Source organism: Chiloscyllium plagiosum, unplaced genomic scaffold, assembly GCF_037043375.1.
Source record: "Chiloscyllium plagiosum isolate Xiang-an unplaced genomic scaffold, Cpla_swu_hap1 HiC_scaffold_33, whole genome shotgun sequence".
Lineage (NCBI taxonomy): Eukaryota > Metazoa > Chordata > Chondrichthyes > Orectolobiformes > Hemiscylliidae > Chiloscyllium > Chiloscyllium plagiosum.
Genome location: NW_028270171.1, coordinates 13,549,758 through 13,566,791, shown reverse-complemented (window position 1 = coordinate 13,566,791; position 17,034 = coordinate 13,549,758). Strand labels below are relative to the sequence as shown.

The following is a 17,034-nucleotide window of genomic DNA, read 5'->3' as shown; positions in this document are numbered from 1 at the left end:
ATCCTAAAGAAACATGCTGTTGCACACCAGTAGAGTCATACATCACAGAAGCAGACCCTTTGGCCCAACCTGTCCATGCCGACCAGATTTCCAAAACTGTACCAGTTGCTCTTGCCTGCATTTGGCCCATGTCCCTCTAAAACCTTCCCATTCATGTATCCATCCAAATGTCTTTTAAATGTTATAATTGTACCCGCCTCCACCACTTCCTCTGGCAGCTCGTTCCATGTCCACAGCACCCTCTCTCTGAAAAGGTTGCCCCTCACGTCACTATTTTAATCTTTCCCCTCTCACCTTTAGCCTATGCCCCTCTAGTGTTGCACTCCCACACCCCATCACAGGGTGGTTTTTATTGGTCAATCTTCAGTGTGCCAATCAGAAGGCTGCATTTCATGCCCAGTCACAGTTACCCTTCAGGAGGTGGTGTTGATCTGGTTATTACAGCCCACCTGGTGTGTGAGAGACCAGAATGCTGCTGCTGCTGCTGCTGCTGAGGGGGGCTTCCGGGACTTGGATTCAGAAACAGTGATATTGTTCCAACTCAGGATGGCGAGAGATTTCCCTGGGGCTTTGTCAGTGTTCTTGGGGCTGCATTCAGCCAGAAAATTGGAAAGTATTCCACCACTTTTTATAACTTTGGTCTTGTAGATGGTGGAGAGGCTTTGAGAAATTCGCAACAGAATTCCCAGCCTCTGACTTGCTCTCATCGCCATGAATATTTATCAGGGTTGACCTCTGACCATGGTTCCATGTATAATACTCAAACTTGTAACTCAATCTGACAAGTAATGGCTAGACTGTAACCTGGTATTTGAATCAGATACTGGGTCAAAGTAACTTGCTTCCACCAATCCATCCGTCAAGGCTGTGATCATCCCCTAACATTGAGTGGGGACCTTCAATCCCCAAACCCTCACAGCCCACCACTCCACTGGAGGCTGCTCAGTTCAACACATTCAACTTTATGTTGCGATTCTCTCATGTCCATTAAGATGTGAGTATGGACCACATCGAGTTGGGAGGCCAGTTTCTGAGCTGTACGTTCGACAGAATACAATGTAAACGGGATCAGGATCAGAATCAGAATCTCTCCACTTGGAAACACCCTTGAGTTGAGGGCTCGTTCTCCTTGAAACAATTAAAAACTCAACATGGAGTTGAAAAGTTGATCATGCAATATGTTTCTAACAGCAATTTAAACATGGAGGCCTGAGGCCTACTACATGGCTGACACACTCGGCACATTTACCGTTTTGGTTTGTAAACTGGGCTTCCTGAGACCTAAGGTCACAGAGATCACAGCAGATTCAGAATGGATCCACAAAGTACATCAGTTGCCTGCACTAGATGACCCAAAAGCACTTCATTTCTGTCACTGTCAATCAATAGGCAAATGTTTAATGTCAACAAAATCTAGCCATTTTTCAATGGACTCCCAACACTGTCATTCAGAAGGTAGGAAGACAAATCCCTCAGAGTAACAAACTAACAAAGTTCTGCAAATCTGTTTTCAGCATGTCTTAATACACAAGCTCAAATACGATAGTGAAATTTCAGAGTATGTTTTAATCTCATTTTCAGGTAGATATACTCAGAGAATTTGCACTTGTGTAAGAGGTCAATCACTAATTTCATCATCGACCAGTTGTCAATTCTAATTGGCTTCTGGATCCAATTCCCATTCTGCGCTGAATGGACATGGCAGCTGATCGATTGATTCATAAGAGTGATTGGCCATCACTGATGATGTCATTTCCTGCTTAATAAAATGAGATCTGCTCCTGGAATATAAATAAAAGTCCAAAGGCTGTGGTGGTTTAGGTAGAGTTGGTGGTAATTTTAAGTTTGTAGTTGGTCTGTGACTTGTCTTGGGTCGGCAGGTAGTGCAATATTTGTCACAAAATGGCTTCCCAGGTGTGTCAAAACTATCACCAGGATTGTGAAGCTGCTGTCAACAAGCAGATTAACCTGGAGCTCACTGCCTCCTATCTCTATCAGTCTTTGGTGAGTGTTGTCTCTATTTATAATTGCTTCTATTATGTGAAGTAAAGTTTTCTGTACTTCAAATTAACTTGATGCTCCTCTAGATTGACTTTTGTAGCTCTTACCTGTTTCACACTTCAAGACAAATGTGGTGTTACAGCAACAATGGAGTATGATACTGATGTGCAATAATGTATGCAAGGTGAAGTGTTCTTGGTTAGTGTACAATTCCCTGATATGGCTGTCATAGGCAGTGACTGTCACTTCCCTAGGGTTGTCAAAACAGGATATTTTACAGGAATAGCTTAGAAACCATTTGGGTCAACCATATAGAGGTATGCATTGACCAGCTGCCTTTCTCCTGCTTTAATGTATTCTGGTATGTTTGGTTTATTTTCTGCTAATGCTAAATAAGCATCATACTAGATTTGATACTGTGAAAGGGAGTTATGGCAGTGTTTATCAATGATACTTGGCTTCTCTGAGCAGAGGTATTTAATATCAGGCTGTGACTGGCCTCTGCTTAAGTATGCTCCAGTTGAGGCCTATTTAGCTTTCTGTATTATCCACTTGTGTGGGTGGTCCGGTAGCCACTTGTCCATCCCTTCACCTGGAGGAAGAGTCAATTTGCTGCAGTATTGGTGTACCCATAAGGTGGCTGGAGTAGTATGAAATTTGACACTGACTGAAGAAATGGAAACCATCAAATCAGGATGGTATGAGAATTAAAATGGCCCACTCTTTTCCAGTAATGATTTGTCCATGCCCTTCTGAAGTGTTAGAATGTCCTATTGGGAAGGTGTTTAGTGAGTGCTGCAGGATACCTGGTAGATAATGGACACTGAAGGGAGGTGGAGAATGGAGTGGGCTGTTTTATCCTGGATGGTGTCTCTCTCTTGAATGTTGCAGGTACACTCACCCAGACATGTGGTGAATATTCATCACACTCTGGGCTCTGTGTTTTAAAGGTTCTCTCTCATGAGATGAGAACAAAGTCCCTTGAGCTCTGATGGAGATGGAACAGCTTTCATTGATGAACCAGTTAGATTTTAATAAGGATGGATCACTCACTTCCACTCTGACATGAGTTGTGCCCCTTTGTAATCCTTCCCCAACTGTTGGGGCCCTGTCTGGAACTGTTCAAACCACTAAGGTTGCCCAGACCCTAACCTTTCCTCATTAGAAAGGCAGTTGTATAGTGTATAATCCAGGGGTGATGCAGCTGGTCAAACCATTCTGCTTTATAAAAACAACTATCTACATTCTCTGGTAGAAGCACCAACAAAAAGAAACAGGAATTTAAGACAATCCAACCACTTGGAACCCAATGGACTCAATTGCAACATAACAAAGGAGCTGTTCCCATACCCACAACAGCCCAAAAACGCCCCCTTTAGCAAATGGTAAATACAAACTCTGCTTCTTGCTGGCAGGAGAGTTTTCAGAGCATTCATGTAAGAAACATCTGTTGAAGCATGGAACCTAGTTTCAGAGTAACAGTGTCTCTGCTATGAGCAGTTTCTGCCTGTTAAAACAAACCAAGATTGGAGAATAACTGGCCACTCCCCTGTCATTGTTTGAAGAAGCTATTGTCAGACATGACAGCACCTCTGCCTTTATGACCCATCTTGAAGGGGACACAAACCAAGGACAAAACAAGCTGCTTAAAGGAGTAGCATTAACATAACATTCACTTGTGAGCATGATGGTTCAATGTATGAGTCAAATGTGGGTGTACATCTAATGGTTTGAACTGCTCAAGTCAAACCAAGCATAGTGCCTTGCAGTTTACCTGCAGATGGTGTCACTAGCTTGATGTAATGGTTAAGCAGCATCCAAGGAACAGGAGAATCGACGTCTCGGACATAAGCCCTCCTTCAGGTAGGGCTATAGAAGGGCTTATGCCTGAAACGTCGCTTCTCCTGTTCCCTGGATGCTGCCTGACCTGCTGTGCTTTTTCAGCAACACATTTTCAGCCCTGATCTCCATCGTCTGCAGATCCTCACTTTGTCCTGATGTAATGCTTAATCTGAGTCGCATGAGGTTTTCCCTGTATTGGACTTTTCCTTGATCAAGTTACATTTTTCTAATCACTCAGTTGCTTGCTTACAATTCAAAGGCTCCTCGCACAGGCTTTCCTCAGCAAACCCCAGGTCCCCTTTCTCTCATTCCATTCCACTCATTCCCTTCCATACTCTGATATGAACACATTCTATTGATCAAATGTATGGTACAGACAATCCCAATGATCTACAAGTTACACAAAACTCTCTCCTGACTAAACTAATGCCAGCAGTATCCATCATCCAACTTTTTATTTTAGCCCCAAAGAAGAATGGAGTGCCTTGCAGCAGCCTCATGGTTACTTTCTCATTGAATGGCAGGACTGGCTTGAGGGGCTGAATGGCCTACAGTCCGTGTTCTGATATCTGTTTTGTATCTCCATGTCCTGGTGACTGGGTATTACCCTCTGGTTAATGGTGACTGGAGTAGACGGCACTTAGTACTCCAGTGGCTTTCCTTGTCACCCAACTGAACCCTCCCCTTGTTAAAGGTTACAATTTCAGTCGGTTCCATGCAGAATATTTGAAATCTACCATCCTCGACCTGGTCTGCACAGAAACAGACCCTCGAAGCCACTCTTCCATGCCGGCCAGATATCCTGCATTCATCTAGTCCCATTTGGCACCTCACTCTAAATACCTCCTTCCTTTATTGAAGAGTTTCAGTCCATGTCTAATATCTAACAATTCTAATGGTGTTAATGAGCAGAAACATGAATTTAGTGTTTCTCTCCTCTGATGCTGTACCAGACCTGCTGAGCAACTCTCCAGCTGTTTATTCCAAATGAAAACATGGATGTTGCATGTCCTCAGGAGGAAGCTGGGGTTAAGAGCTGCTGGCTCACTGGACAACCATGATATATTAAAATCACTTGAGAATGCAGAGGATTAATAACTGCTTGAATAGTCAGTCTGATTGAGGGATAAATTTAGTCTCTACTTCTGACAGCTAGAATTGGGGCCAGTGAAGTGCTAATGGGATGGAAATGGTTCTCTTTCAGATGTCTTACTTTGACCGGGATGATGTTGCCCTGCACCATTTCTCCCAGTTCTTCAAAGCTCAGTCCCAGGAGAAGCAGGAACATGCAGAGAAGCTGCTGAAATTCCAGAATCAGCGTGGAGGCAGAGTCCTCCTCCAGGATGTGAAGGTGGGAATGTTGGGGAGGGGAATGGCTGCTCTCCTGATGTGGCTTCAATCCATCAGTAACAGGGTTTGCTCATCCTGAAGGGGAAGTGAAGAACTGTTGCTTGTCTTTCCCATATGATCTCTTCCACCTCGCACTCACTGCATAGAAACAGGCCCTTTGGTCTACCATATCTATGCTGACCAAACTACACTAATCCCACCTGCACTTAGTCCTTTGCCCACTATACCCTGGCATTTGAAGTATTTGTCCAGATGTTGCTGCAATGTCACTGGACTAGCTGCCTCCCCCACACTCAGGTGCTGCATTCCATATTTATCAAGTTTCCTGAGATCCCACTAAAACCCTTCCTCCTCAAATCATCCTTGGACTTGAGGAAGGTTTAGCACTACACTGTCTCAGTGCCAGTGACCCAGGTCCAATTCCAGCCTCTGGGAACTGCTCAGTTTGCACATGGCACAAAGATGTGCTGGTCAGTTTGGTCATGAGGTTGCCCAGTTTCCAGGGATACACAGGTTACATTTTTCACTAAACAAGATTACAGGAATGGCTTGGGGCAGTGTCAACCCTCTGGAGGGTTGATGTGGACAAATGGGCTAAATGACCTGCTTCATCCCACTGTCAGCATTCTTAACTGTCCTTTGTTTCCATGTTTCAGAAGCCAGAGAGGGATGAGTGGGGTAACGGTCTGCAGGCAATGCAGGTTGCCCTGGATCTGGAGAAGAATGTGAACCAGAGTTTGCTGGATCTACACCAACTCGCCACTGCCCAGACTGACCCTCATGTAAGCTTCACCACCTCATTCTCATCACTGCCTGACCCTCAGGGCAACACCTCACTGGTTGGTCTTTGTGGGTTTGAAATTCAATAATGTAACATTTGGGGAGATGTGATTTGGTGATGCCAGTGTCAAACTGGGGTGTATAAAGTGAAAACTAACACCAGGTTATAGTCCAATGGGCTTATTCAAAGCTCGAGCTTCCAAACTATACTCTTTGACCACCTGAAGAAGCAGCACTCTGAAAGCCAGTGCTTCTGAATAAACCTGTTGGACAAAACCTGGTGTTGTGATTTTTAACTTTGTCCAGATGTAACATTGTAACCACCAGTGTGCATCTGGAATGATCAATATTACAACCCTTCAGCAATAAGGTCAAGGAGGAACTTGGATTGTAATCTGGTGGGAGTGCTGAAGTGACATTGGCCACTGAATCCTCATTCGGGACTGTTGCAGTGTAATGGACACCATTCACCACAATACAACTCCGCTCCACTTAAATAGCAACATGTGCCAGCTGAGAGGCTAATATATTCACCAGTCCAAACTCTATAGTTTTCTGGATTTTTCAGGGTTGTCTAGAGCTAGTACTGCCCAGTCTGTTTTGCAGTGGGAATTCTCCAAACTGTCTTGGATTGTGCTAATGTAATGAGTTGTAATATTCCTGTGTTCCAGCTGTGTGACTTCCTGGAGACTCACTATTTGGATGAGGAGGTTGAGATCATCAAGCGACTTGGGGACTACATCACCAACCTGGAGCGTCTGGGAGCTCCTGAGAATGGGCTGGGAGAGTACCTGTTTGACAGGCTCTCACTGGAGGACAGCAGTTAGTGGGGCATGGGGTACTGTCTGCTTTTATCTGAATGCATTACTGACTTCACTTGGACAATCTGGCTTTCTTCCCCCATACCACCTGAATGGAAATGAATAAAATGTTCAATTGATCTTGCTTTTTGTCCATCATTTGCACCACTGATCCTTCTCTCATTTGTTTCCTATCTGTTGGGGGGGCTTGATGTCAGTAATCATCCTGCAATTTGGCTCACATCACTGGACTAAAACATGGGGTTGTTGTAACTAAAATTCAAGCTATCATGCCCCACATGAGGTTGGGTGTTACACATTCTGGAGTATAATACATTTTTAATGATTCTTTTGTCCAAGAACTATACTTTATTTTGGACTAATGCCTACAGTATTAGGCAAACAGAGGGCAGGGAAGTTTCCATACCTTGTCAAAAGATCAGCTCCAAACATCCATTTCCCTAGACACCCTAAATCTTTGATTCCAAGTTCATTTCCAGATTTGTCCATCAAGTGTTCATCTCCACATCAATTCCTTCCTTCACTTTAGAAGGACTCCACAATTTGGAATCAAATTCTGCATGATTTGGATGACCAGATCTGTTCATCTTTGTTATAGGCTTTGGGTGAGGTCCATGAGGTTCTGGTTTCTACCCAGATGGTGGAACTAGCTAATGATATGGTCTCAGTTTGACTGGTTATAGCTCCCTATGGAACTCTAACAGGACCAGGATATTCTAAATGCTACTGTTTTCTTTTACCTGCGCCCAGCCTTAGGAGCCCATTGGGGTTCAGACCAGCACAGGGGACTGTGCTCTTCACCCCTTGCGTTGTTACAGCCCTTAGCAGTGGGGTACACAGAGTGACTCATTTCTCTATAGTCTGAATCAAACATGCAGCACCTGCTGAGCACCTTGATGAAATACCCCTTCGAGCACAACTAGGAGTCCATCCACAGCAGGGGGAGTTCTTCCCAGCCGTAGCAATGTTCTCCCACTGTCTCTCCCTCACTTTCATATACCTCCCTATCTGTAGACTCACTCCTAACACTGCTCCAGCACTTTCAATAAACCTCAAGCCTGCCCACCCAGAGCTGGGATAATTCACTGCAGACACACATTCCTGGGCGTCAGCTCAAGAAATTCTCCTGAGCTGCATTGAACTAATACACATGCTCTCATCATCTACAGCTGAAATGAGCAGGATGACAGTGATCTGGGAATAACACAGCAATGCCTGAGGTGAGATGCTTCCATCTGATTTACTCTTGCTACTAAAGTCAGCAGTTTGCAGTCCAAGCTGATCCTAGCTTCCTCCCAGCTTCCCATGTGCTGAAGGATTCTCCTGATGCAGTTTGATTTGACCCAGTAATGTTGCAGGAGCAGTGATTTCTCTCCAAGTTGGGGAGTGCTGTCATTCTGAAAGAAAACCTGGAGATGCTGACTCTCCTGTACAGCTGCTCCTTCATCTTTGGGGTTTCAGGGATCGTGGGTTAGGGAGGGGGCTCTCCTGGTGACTGTTTGAGTGAATTTTGTAGTGAGCATACACTGCAACCTTCAGGGAGGGTTTAGGTCCTTAACATATTTATTCCCCAACGTAAAACCTTTTATTGTAAACAATCAAGTCAGGCCGACATACTCGTTACAGTGCAGGCTGAGGCCATTCAGCCCATTGAGACTGCACCAATTATCTGAACAGCATCCTGTTCAGACCCACCCAATCCTCTTAACCCTGCATTTCCCATGGCCGATTCTGCACATCTTTCGACTGTGGGAGGAAACTGGAGCACTCCTAGGAAACCCACACAGGCACAAGGAGAGCATGCACAACTATATATATATATACACACACACACACACTCACCCAAGGCTGGAATCAAACTGAGGTCCCTGGTGCTGCGACGCAGAAGTGCTAACCACTGAGCCACCACACCATCCTAAAGAAACATGCTGTTGCACACCAGTAGAGTCATAGAGTCATATATCACAGAAGCAGACCCTTTGGCCCAACCTGTCCATGCCAACCAGATTTCCAAAACTGTACCAGTTGCCCTTGCCTGCATTTGGCCCATGTCCCTCTAAAACCTTCCCATTCATGTATCCATCCAAATGTCTTTTAAATGTTATAATTGTACCCGCCTCCACCACTTCCTCTGGTAGCTTGTTCCATGTCCACAGCACCCTCTCTCTGAAAAGGTTGCCCCTCACGTCCCTATTTTAATCTTTCCCCTCTCACCTTTAGCCTATGCCCCTCTAGTATTGCACTCCCACACCCCATCACAGGGTGGTTTTTATTGGTAAATCTTCAGTGTGCCAATCAGAAGGCTGCGTTTCGTGCCCAGCCACAGTTACCCTTCAGGAGGTGGTGATGAGCTGGTTATTACAGCCCACGTGGTGTGGGAGAGACCAGAATGCTGCTGCTGCTGGTGCTGCTGAGGGGGGGCTTCCGGGACTTGGATTCAGAAACAGTGATATTGTTCCAACTCAGGATGGCGAGAGATTTCCCTGGAGCTTCATCAGTGTTGTTGGGACTGTATTTAGCCAGAAAATTGGAAAATATTCCACAACTTTTACTTGTAGATGGTGGACAGTGTTTGGAAAGTCAGGAATTGAGAAATTCACAACAGAATTCCCAGCCTCTGACCTGCTCTCATCGCCATGAATATTTATCAGGGTTGACCTCGGACCATGGTTCCATGTATAATACTCAAACTTGTAACTCAATCTGACAAGTAATGGCTAGACTGTAACCTGGTATTTGAATCAGACACTGGGTCAAAGTAACTTGCTTCCACCAATCTATCCGTCAAGGCTGTGATCATACCCTAACATTGAGTGGGGACCTTCAATCCCCAAACTCTCACAGCCCACCACTCCACTGGAGGCTGCTCAGTTCAACACAATCAACTTTAGGTTGAGACACCCTCATGTTCATATAGCTGTGGGTATGGACCATGTTGAGCTCGGAGGCCAGTTTCTGAGCTGCACATTTTACAGAATGCAATGTAAACAGAACCAGAATCATGGAGACAGAAAAGTTGATCATGCAGTATGTTTCTAACAGCAATTTAGGAATGGAAGCCTGAGGCCTACTACATGGCTGACGCACTCAGCGCATTTACCGTTTTGGTTTGTAAACTGGGTTTCCTGAGACCTAAAGTCAAAAAGATCACAGCAGATTCAGAAAGGATCCACAAAGTACATCAGTTGCCTGCACTAGATGACCCAAAAGCACTTCATTTCTGTCACTGTCAATCAATAGGCAAATGTTGAATGTCAACAAAATCTAGCCATTTTTCAATGGACTCCCAACACTGTCATTCAGAAGGTAGGAAGACAAATCCCTCAGAGTAACAAATTAACAAAGTTCTGCAAATCTGTTTTCAGCATGTCTTAATACACAAGCTCAGGAACAATAATGAAGTTTTAGAGTATGTTTTAATCTCATTTTCAGGTAGAAATATTTACAGAATTTGCAATTGTGTAAGAGGTCAAAGGTCAATCACCAATTTCATCATCCACCAGTTGTCAATTCTAATTGGCTTCTGGATCCAATTCCCATTCTGCGCTGAATGGACATGGCAGCTGATCGATTGATTAACAAGAGTGATTGGCCATCACTGATGATGTCATTTCCTGCTTTATAAAATGAGGTCTGCTCCTGGAGTATAAATAAAAGTCCAAAGGCTGTGGTGATTTAGGTAGAGTTGGTGGTAATTCTAAGTTTGTGGTTGGACTGTGACTTAGTTTGGGTCGGCAAGTAGTGCAATATTTGTCACAAAATGGCTTCCCAGATTTGTCAAAACTATCACCAGGATTGCGAAGCTGCTGTCAACAAGCAGATTAACCTGGAGCTCACTGCCTCCTATCTCTATCAGTCTTTGGTGACTGTTGTATCTATTTATAATTGCTTCTATTACGTGAAGTAAACTCTTTATTTCTAATTAACTTGATGCTCTTATAGACTGGCTCTTGTTGCTCTTGCCTATTTCCCGATTCAAGATAAATGTGGTGCTACAGCAACAATGGGGTATGATACTGATGTGCAATAATGTATGTTCCTGTTTATGTTCAGTGATGTTTCTGGGGTGCAGTGTCCTTGGTTAATATACTAATCCCTGATATGGCTGTCATAGGCAGCAACTGTCACTTCCCTATGGTTGTCAAAACAGGATATTTTACAGGACTAGCTTAACCATTTTGTGGGTGGCATGATGGCACAGTGGTTAGCACTGCTGCCTCATGGTACCAGAGACCTGGGTTCAATTCCCACCTCTGACAATTGTCTCTGTGGAGTTTGCATGTTCTCCCCACTTCTGTGTGGATTTCCTCTGGGTGCTCTGGATTCTCTCACAGTCCAAAGACCTGCAGGTTAGGTGAATTGGCTGTGCTAAATTAATCCTCTTAGGTGAAGAGGTAAAATGGGTCTGGGTGGGTTGCTCTTCAGAGGGTCAGTGTGGACTTGGGCTGAAGGGCCTGTTTCCACACTAAGTAAACTAATTTAGGTCCACCATATGGAGGTATCCATTGACTAGTTGCTGTTTTGCTACTTGAATGCATTCTGGTATGCTTGCATTTTCTGCTAATACCAAAAAAGCATTTTACTAGTTTTGAAACTGTGAAAGGGAGTTATGGCAGTGTTTATCAATGATACTTGGCTTATCTGAGCAGAGGTATTTAATGTCAGCCTGTGACTGGCCTCTGCTTAAGTAGGCTCCCGTTGAGGCCTATTTAGCTTTCCGTATTATCCACTTGTGTGGGTGGTCAGGTAGCCACTGGTTGTTCATCCTCCAGGTGAAGGGAAGAGTTGACCTGAAGTGTTGGTGTACCCATAAGGTGGCTGGTGTAGTCTGAAACTTGACCCAATGATTGAAGAAATGGAGACCATCAAATCAGGATGGTATGAGAATTAAAATGGCCCACTTTTTTCCAGTAATGATTTGTCCATGCCCTTCTGAAGTGTTAGAATGTCCTATTGGGAAGGTGTTTAGTGAGTGCTGCAGGGTACCTGGTAGATCATGGACATTGAAGGGAGGTGGAGAATGCAGTACCAATGGAGTGGGCTGTTTTATCCTGGATGGTGTCTGCTTGAATATTGTAGGTACACTCATACAAACATGTGGTGAATATTCATCACACTCTGGGCTCTGTGTGTTTTAAAGGTTCTCTCATGAGATGAGGATGAAATCCCTAGAGCTCTGTTTGATGGAGGTGGGAACAGCTTTCATTGGTGAACCAGTTAGGTTTTTAATAAGGATGGATCACTCACTTTCACTCTGACCTGAGTTGTGTCCCTTCATAATCCAGACTGGGACCCAACAGTTGGGAAAGGATCTGTCAAAACCACTAAGGTTGCCCAGACCCTAACCTTTCCTCATTAGAAAGGCAGTTGTATAGTGTATAATCCAGGGGTGATGCAGCTGGTCAAACCATTCTGCTTTATAAAAACAACTATCTACATTCTCTGGTAGAAGCACCAACAAAAGGAAATGGGAATTTAAGACAATCCAACTACTTGGAACCCCATGGACTCAATTGCAACATAACAAAGCTGTTCCCATCCCCACAACAGCCCAAAAACACCCCCTTTAGCAAATGGTAAATACAAACTCTGCTTCTGGCTGGCAGGAGAGTTTTCAGAGCATTCATGTAAGAAACATCTGTTGAAGCATGGAACCTAGTTTGAGTAACAGCTTCTCTGCTACTAGCAGTTTTTGCCTGTTAAAACAAACCAAGATTGGAGAATAACTGGCCACTCCCCTGTCATTGTTTGAAGAAGCTATTGCCAGACATGGCAGCACCTCTGCCTTTATGACCCATCTTGAGGGGGACACAAACCAAAGATGAAACATCCTGCTTAAGGAGTAGCATTAACATAACATTCACTTGTGAGCATGATGGTTCAATGTATGAGTCAAATATGGGTGTAAATCTAATGGCTTAAACTGCTCAAGTCAAACCAAGCATAGTGCTTTTCAGTTTATCTGGGGATGGTGTCACCAGCTTGGTGTAATGGTTAATCTGAGTCGCAAGAGGTTTTCCCTGTATTGGACTTTTCCCTGATCAAGTTACACTTTCTAATCACTCAGTTGCTTGCTTACAATTCAAAGGCTCCTCGCACAGGCTTTCCTCAGCAAACCCCAGGTCCCCTTTCTCTCATTCCATTCCACTCATTCCCTTCCATACTCTGATTATGAACACGTCTGTACCATAGATTGGAGCAGTACAAACAATCCCAATGATCTACAAGTTGCACAAAACGCTCTCGCGCTCTCTCTCTCTCTCCCCTGACTAAATTAGTGCCAGCAGTGTCCAACATCCACTTTTCTAGTTTAGCCCCAAAGGAACAATGCAGTTCCTTGCAGCAGCCTCATGGTTACTTTCTCATTGAATGGCAGGGCTGGCTTGAGGGGCTGAATGGCCTACAGTCCATGTTCTGATATGTTTTGTATCTACTTTTTCATTCAGAAAAATGTCCTGGTGACTGGGTATTACCCTCTGGTTAATAGTGACTGGAGTAGACTGCGCTTCGTACTCCAGTGGCTTTCCTTGTCACCCAACTGAACCCTCCCCTTGTTAAAGGTTATAACTTCAGTCGGTTCCATGCAGAATATTTGAAATCTACCATCTTAGACTGTGTCTGCACAGCAACAGACCCTCTAAGCCACTCTTCCATGCCAGCCAGATATCCTGCATTAATCCAGTCCCATTTGGCACATATCACTCTAAATACCTCCCATTCATATACCCATCCAGGTGCCTTTGAAATGTGGTAATTGTACCAGCCTCCACTATTCCTTTGGCAGCTCATTCCATACACCACCTTTTCAAAGTAGCTGCTGCTTGGGTCCATTGATGTCCATCCCTCATGGTAACCCTGTGTTGTCTAGCTTTGGACCCCCACCCCACCACAAATACATCCTGCACTCCAGTTTCCTTTATTGAAGAGCTTCAGTCCATGTCTAATATCTTCCAATTCTAATGGTGTTAATGAGGAGAAACACAAATTTAGTGTTTCTCTCCTCTGATGCTGTACCAGACCTGCTGAGCAACTCACCAGCTGTTTAATCCAAATTAAAACATGGATGTTGCGTGTCCTCAGGAGGAAGCTGGGGTTAACAGCTGCTGGCTCACTGGACAACACTGGTATATTAAAATCATTTGAGAATGCAGAGGATTAATAACTGCTTGAATAGGCAGGCAGTCTGAGGGCTAAATTAGTCTCTGCTTCTCCCAACTAGAATTGGGGCCAGTGATGTGCTAATGGGATGTAAATGGTTCTCTTTCAGATGTCGTACTTTGACCGGGATGATGTTGCCCTGCACCATTTCTCCCAGTTCTTCAAAGCTCAGTCCCAGGAGAAGCAGGAACATGCAGAGAAGCTGCTGAAATTCCAGAATCAGCGTGGAGGCAGAGTCCTCCTCCAGGATGTGAAGGTGGGAATGTTGGGGAGGGGAATGGCTGCTCTCCTGATGTGGCTTCAATCCATCAGTAACAGGGTTTGCTCATCCTGAAGGGGGAAGTGAAGAGTTGCTTGCCTTCCCATCTGATCTCTTCCATCTCCAAGTCACTGCATAGAAATGGCCCTTTCAGCTACCATATCTAGCTGACCAAACTACACTAATCCCACCTACCTGCACTTAGTCCTTCACCCACTATACCCTGGCATTTGAAGTATTTGTCCAGATGTTACTGCAATGTCACTGGACTAGCTGCCTCCCCCACACTCCTCAGGTGGTGCATTCCATATTTATCAAGTTTCCTGAGATCCCACTAAACCCCTTCCTCCTCAAATCATCTTCTGGACTTGAGGATGGTACTGGCACTGCAGTATCTCAGTGCCAGGGACCCAGGTCGAATTCCAGCCTCTGGGAACTGATCAAAGATGTGCCAGTCAGTTTGGTCATGCTAAGTATCCCAGTTTCCAGGGATACACAGGCTACATTTTTCCCTAAACAGGATTACAGGGTTGGGTGTGTCAGTGTGGGACCCACTGGAGGGTTGATGTGGACATATGACTGACTTCACCTCCCTCGGGATTCTGATCCTTAACTGTCCTTTGTTTCCATGTTTCAGAAGCCAGAGAGGGATGAGTGGGGTAACGGTCTGCAGGCAATGGAGGTTGCCCTGGATCTGGAGAAGAATGTGAACCAGAGTTTGCTGGATCTACACCAACTTGCCACTGCCCAGACTGACCCTCATGTAAGCTTCACCTCCTCAGTCTCATCACTGCCTGACCCTCAGGGCAACACCTCACTGGTTGGTCTTTGTGGGTTTGAAATTCAATAATAAACACGTGCAAAGATGTGATTTGGTGATGCCAGTGTCAAACTGGGGTGTACAACGTTCAAACTAACACCAGGTTATAGTCCAACAGGCTTATTCCGAAATTCCTGCTTCCAAAATAATATTCTTTGACCACCTGAAGAAGCAGCACTCTGAAAGCCAGTGCTTCTGAATGAACCTGATGTGACCTTTTTTAATTTGTCCAGATATAACATTGTAACCACCAGTGTGGATCTGGAATGATCAATATTACAACTCCTCAGCAAGGAGGAAATTGGATTATAATCTGGTGGGAGTGCTGAAGTGACATTGGCCACTGAATCCTCACTCAGGACCGTTGCAGTGGAATGATCACCATTCACCACAATACAACTTGGCTCCACTTAAATGGCAAGATGTGCCAGCTGACTGGCTAATATATCTGCCAGTACAAAATCTCTAGTTTGGATTTTGGAGTTGTCTAGAGCTATTACTGCCCAGTATGTTTTGCAGCAGGATTCTAAATTGTCTTGGATTGTGCTAATGTAATGAGTTGTAATATTCCTGTGTTCCAGCTGTGTGACTTCCTGGAGACTCACTATTTGGATGAGGAGGTTGAGATCATCAAGCGACTTGGGGACTACATCACCAACCTGAAGCGTCTGGGAGCTCCTGAGAATGGGCTGGGAGAGTACCTGTTTGACAGGCTCTCGCTGGAGGACAGCAGTTAGTGGGGCGTGGGGTACTGTCTGCTCTTGTCTGAATGCATTACTGACTTCACTTGGACAATCTGGCTCCTCCCTAGGGAGAAGGAATATGTTGGCAAGAATGTAATAGCTGAATGACCTGAATGGAAATGAATAAAATGTTCTATTGATCTTGCTTTTTGTCCATCATTTGGACCACTGACCCTTCTCTCAAATTTGTTTGCATCTTTGGGGGGCTTGATGTCAGTAATCATCCTGCAATTTGGCTCACATCACTGGACCAAATGTCTCCTCTTCACTCTTACACCTCAGCCAACACTCCACACCCCACTGGACAGGAATAACTAGATGGAGTTTTTGTAACTAAAATTCAAGCTATCGTGCCCCACATGAGGTTGGGTATTTTACACTCTGGAGTATTAAACCTTTTTTAATGATTCTTTTGTCCAACAATTATACTTTTTTGCCTAAAACTGTAGGCATTAGTTCAAACAGTGGGCAGGGAGGTTTCCATACCTTGTCAAAAGGTCAGCCCCAGACATCCATTTCCCTAGACGCCCTACATCTTTGATTCCAAGTCCATTTCCAGATTTGCCCATCAAGTGTTCACCTCAGCATCAATGTCGTCCTTTCCTTTGAAAGGGCCCTGCAATTTGGAATCAAAATCTGCATGAGCTGGGTGACCAGATCTGTTCCCTTCTCTTCTAGGCTTTTGGGTGAGATCCATCTGGTTCTGGTTTCTACCCCGATGGTAGAATGGTATGATCTCAATTTGTCTTGTATAGCTTCCTATGGGACTCTAACATGACCAGGATATTCTAAAATGCTACTGTTTTTCCTCTGAGCCCAGCCTTAGCCCATTGGGGTTCAGACCAGCACAGGGCCTTGTGATCTTCACCCATTCACCCCTTAGCAGTGGGGTACAAAGAGTGGCTCATTTCTCTCTAGTCTGAATCAAACATGCAGCTCCTGATGAGCACATTGATTAAATACCCCATTCTAGCACAACTAGGAGTTAATCCACAGCAGGGGGGAGTTTTTCCCCAGCAGTAGCACTATTATCCCACTGTATCTCCATCACTTCCGTGTACTTCCCTATCTGAAGACTCGCTCCTGACACTGCTCCTGCACTTTCAATACACCTCAAGCCTGCCCACCCAGAGCTGGGATAATTCACTGCAGACACACATTCCTGGGGGTCAGCTGAAGAAATTCTCCAGAGCTGCATTGAATTAATACACATGCTCTCATCGTCACCTACAGCTGAAATGAGCAGGATGACAGTGATCT

The 17,034-nt window shown here is 44.7% G+C and overlaps 2 protein-coding genes across 2 annotated transcripts; both read left to right on the top strand.

The window, feature by feature from the left end:
* The first annotated feature begins 1,902 nt into the window (after positions 1-1,902).
* On the top strand, positions 1,903-6,800 carry LOC148141226 (ferritin, middle subunit-like). The gene is made up of 4 exons (XM_087978043.1): positions 1,903-2,004; positions 5,048-5,194; positions 5,850-5,975; positions 6,645-6,800. Exons 1-4 carry the CDS (start codon positions 1,903-1,905, stop codon positions 6,798-6,800), a joined length of 531 nt encoding a protein of 176 aa, XP_087834169.1.
* Positions 6,801-10,554: 3,754 nt separating this feature from the next.
* On the top strand, positions 10,555-15,768 carry LOC148141225 (ferritin, middle subunit-like). The gene is made up of 4 exons (XM_087978101.1): positions 10,555-10,656; positions 14,062-14,208; positions 14,849-14,974; positions 15,613-15,768. The coding sequence occupies exons 1-4, from the start codon at positions 10,555-10,557 to the stop codon at positions 15,766-15,768; spliced, it is 531 nt and encodes a 176-aa protein (XP_087834227.1).
* Positions 15,769-17,034: the final 1,266 nt, after the last annotated feature.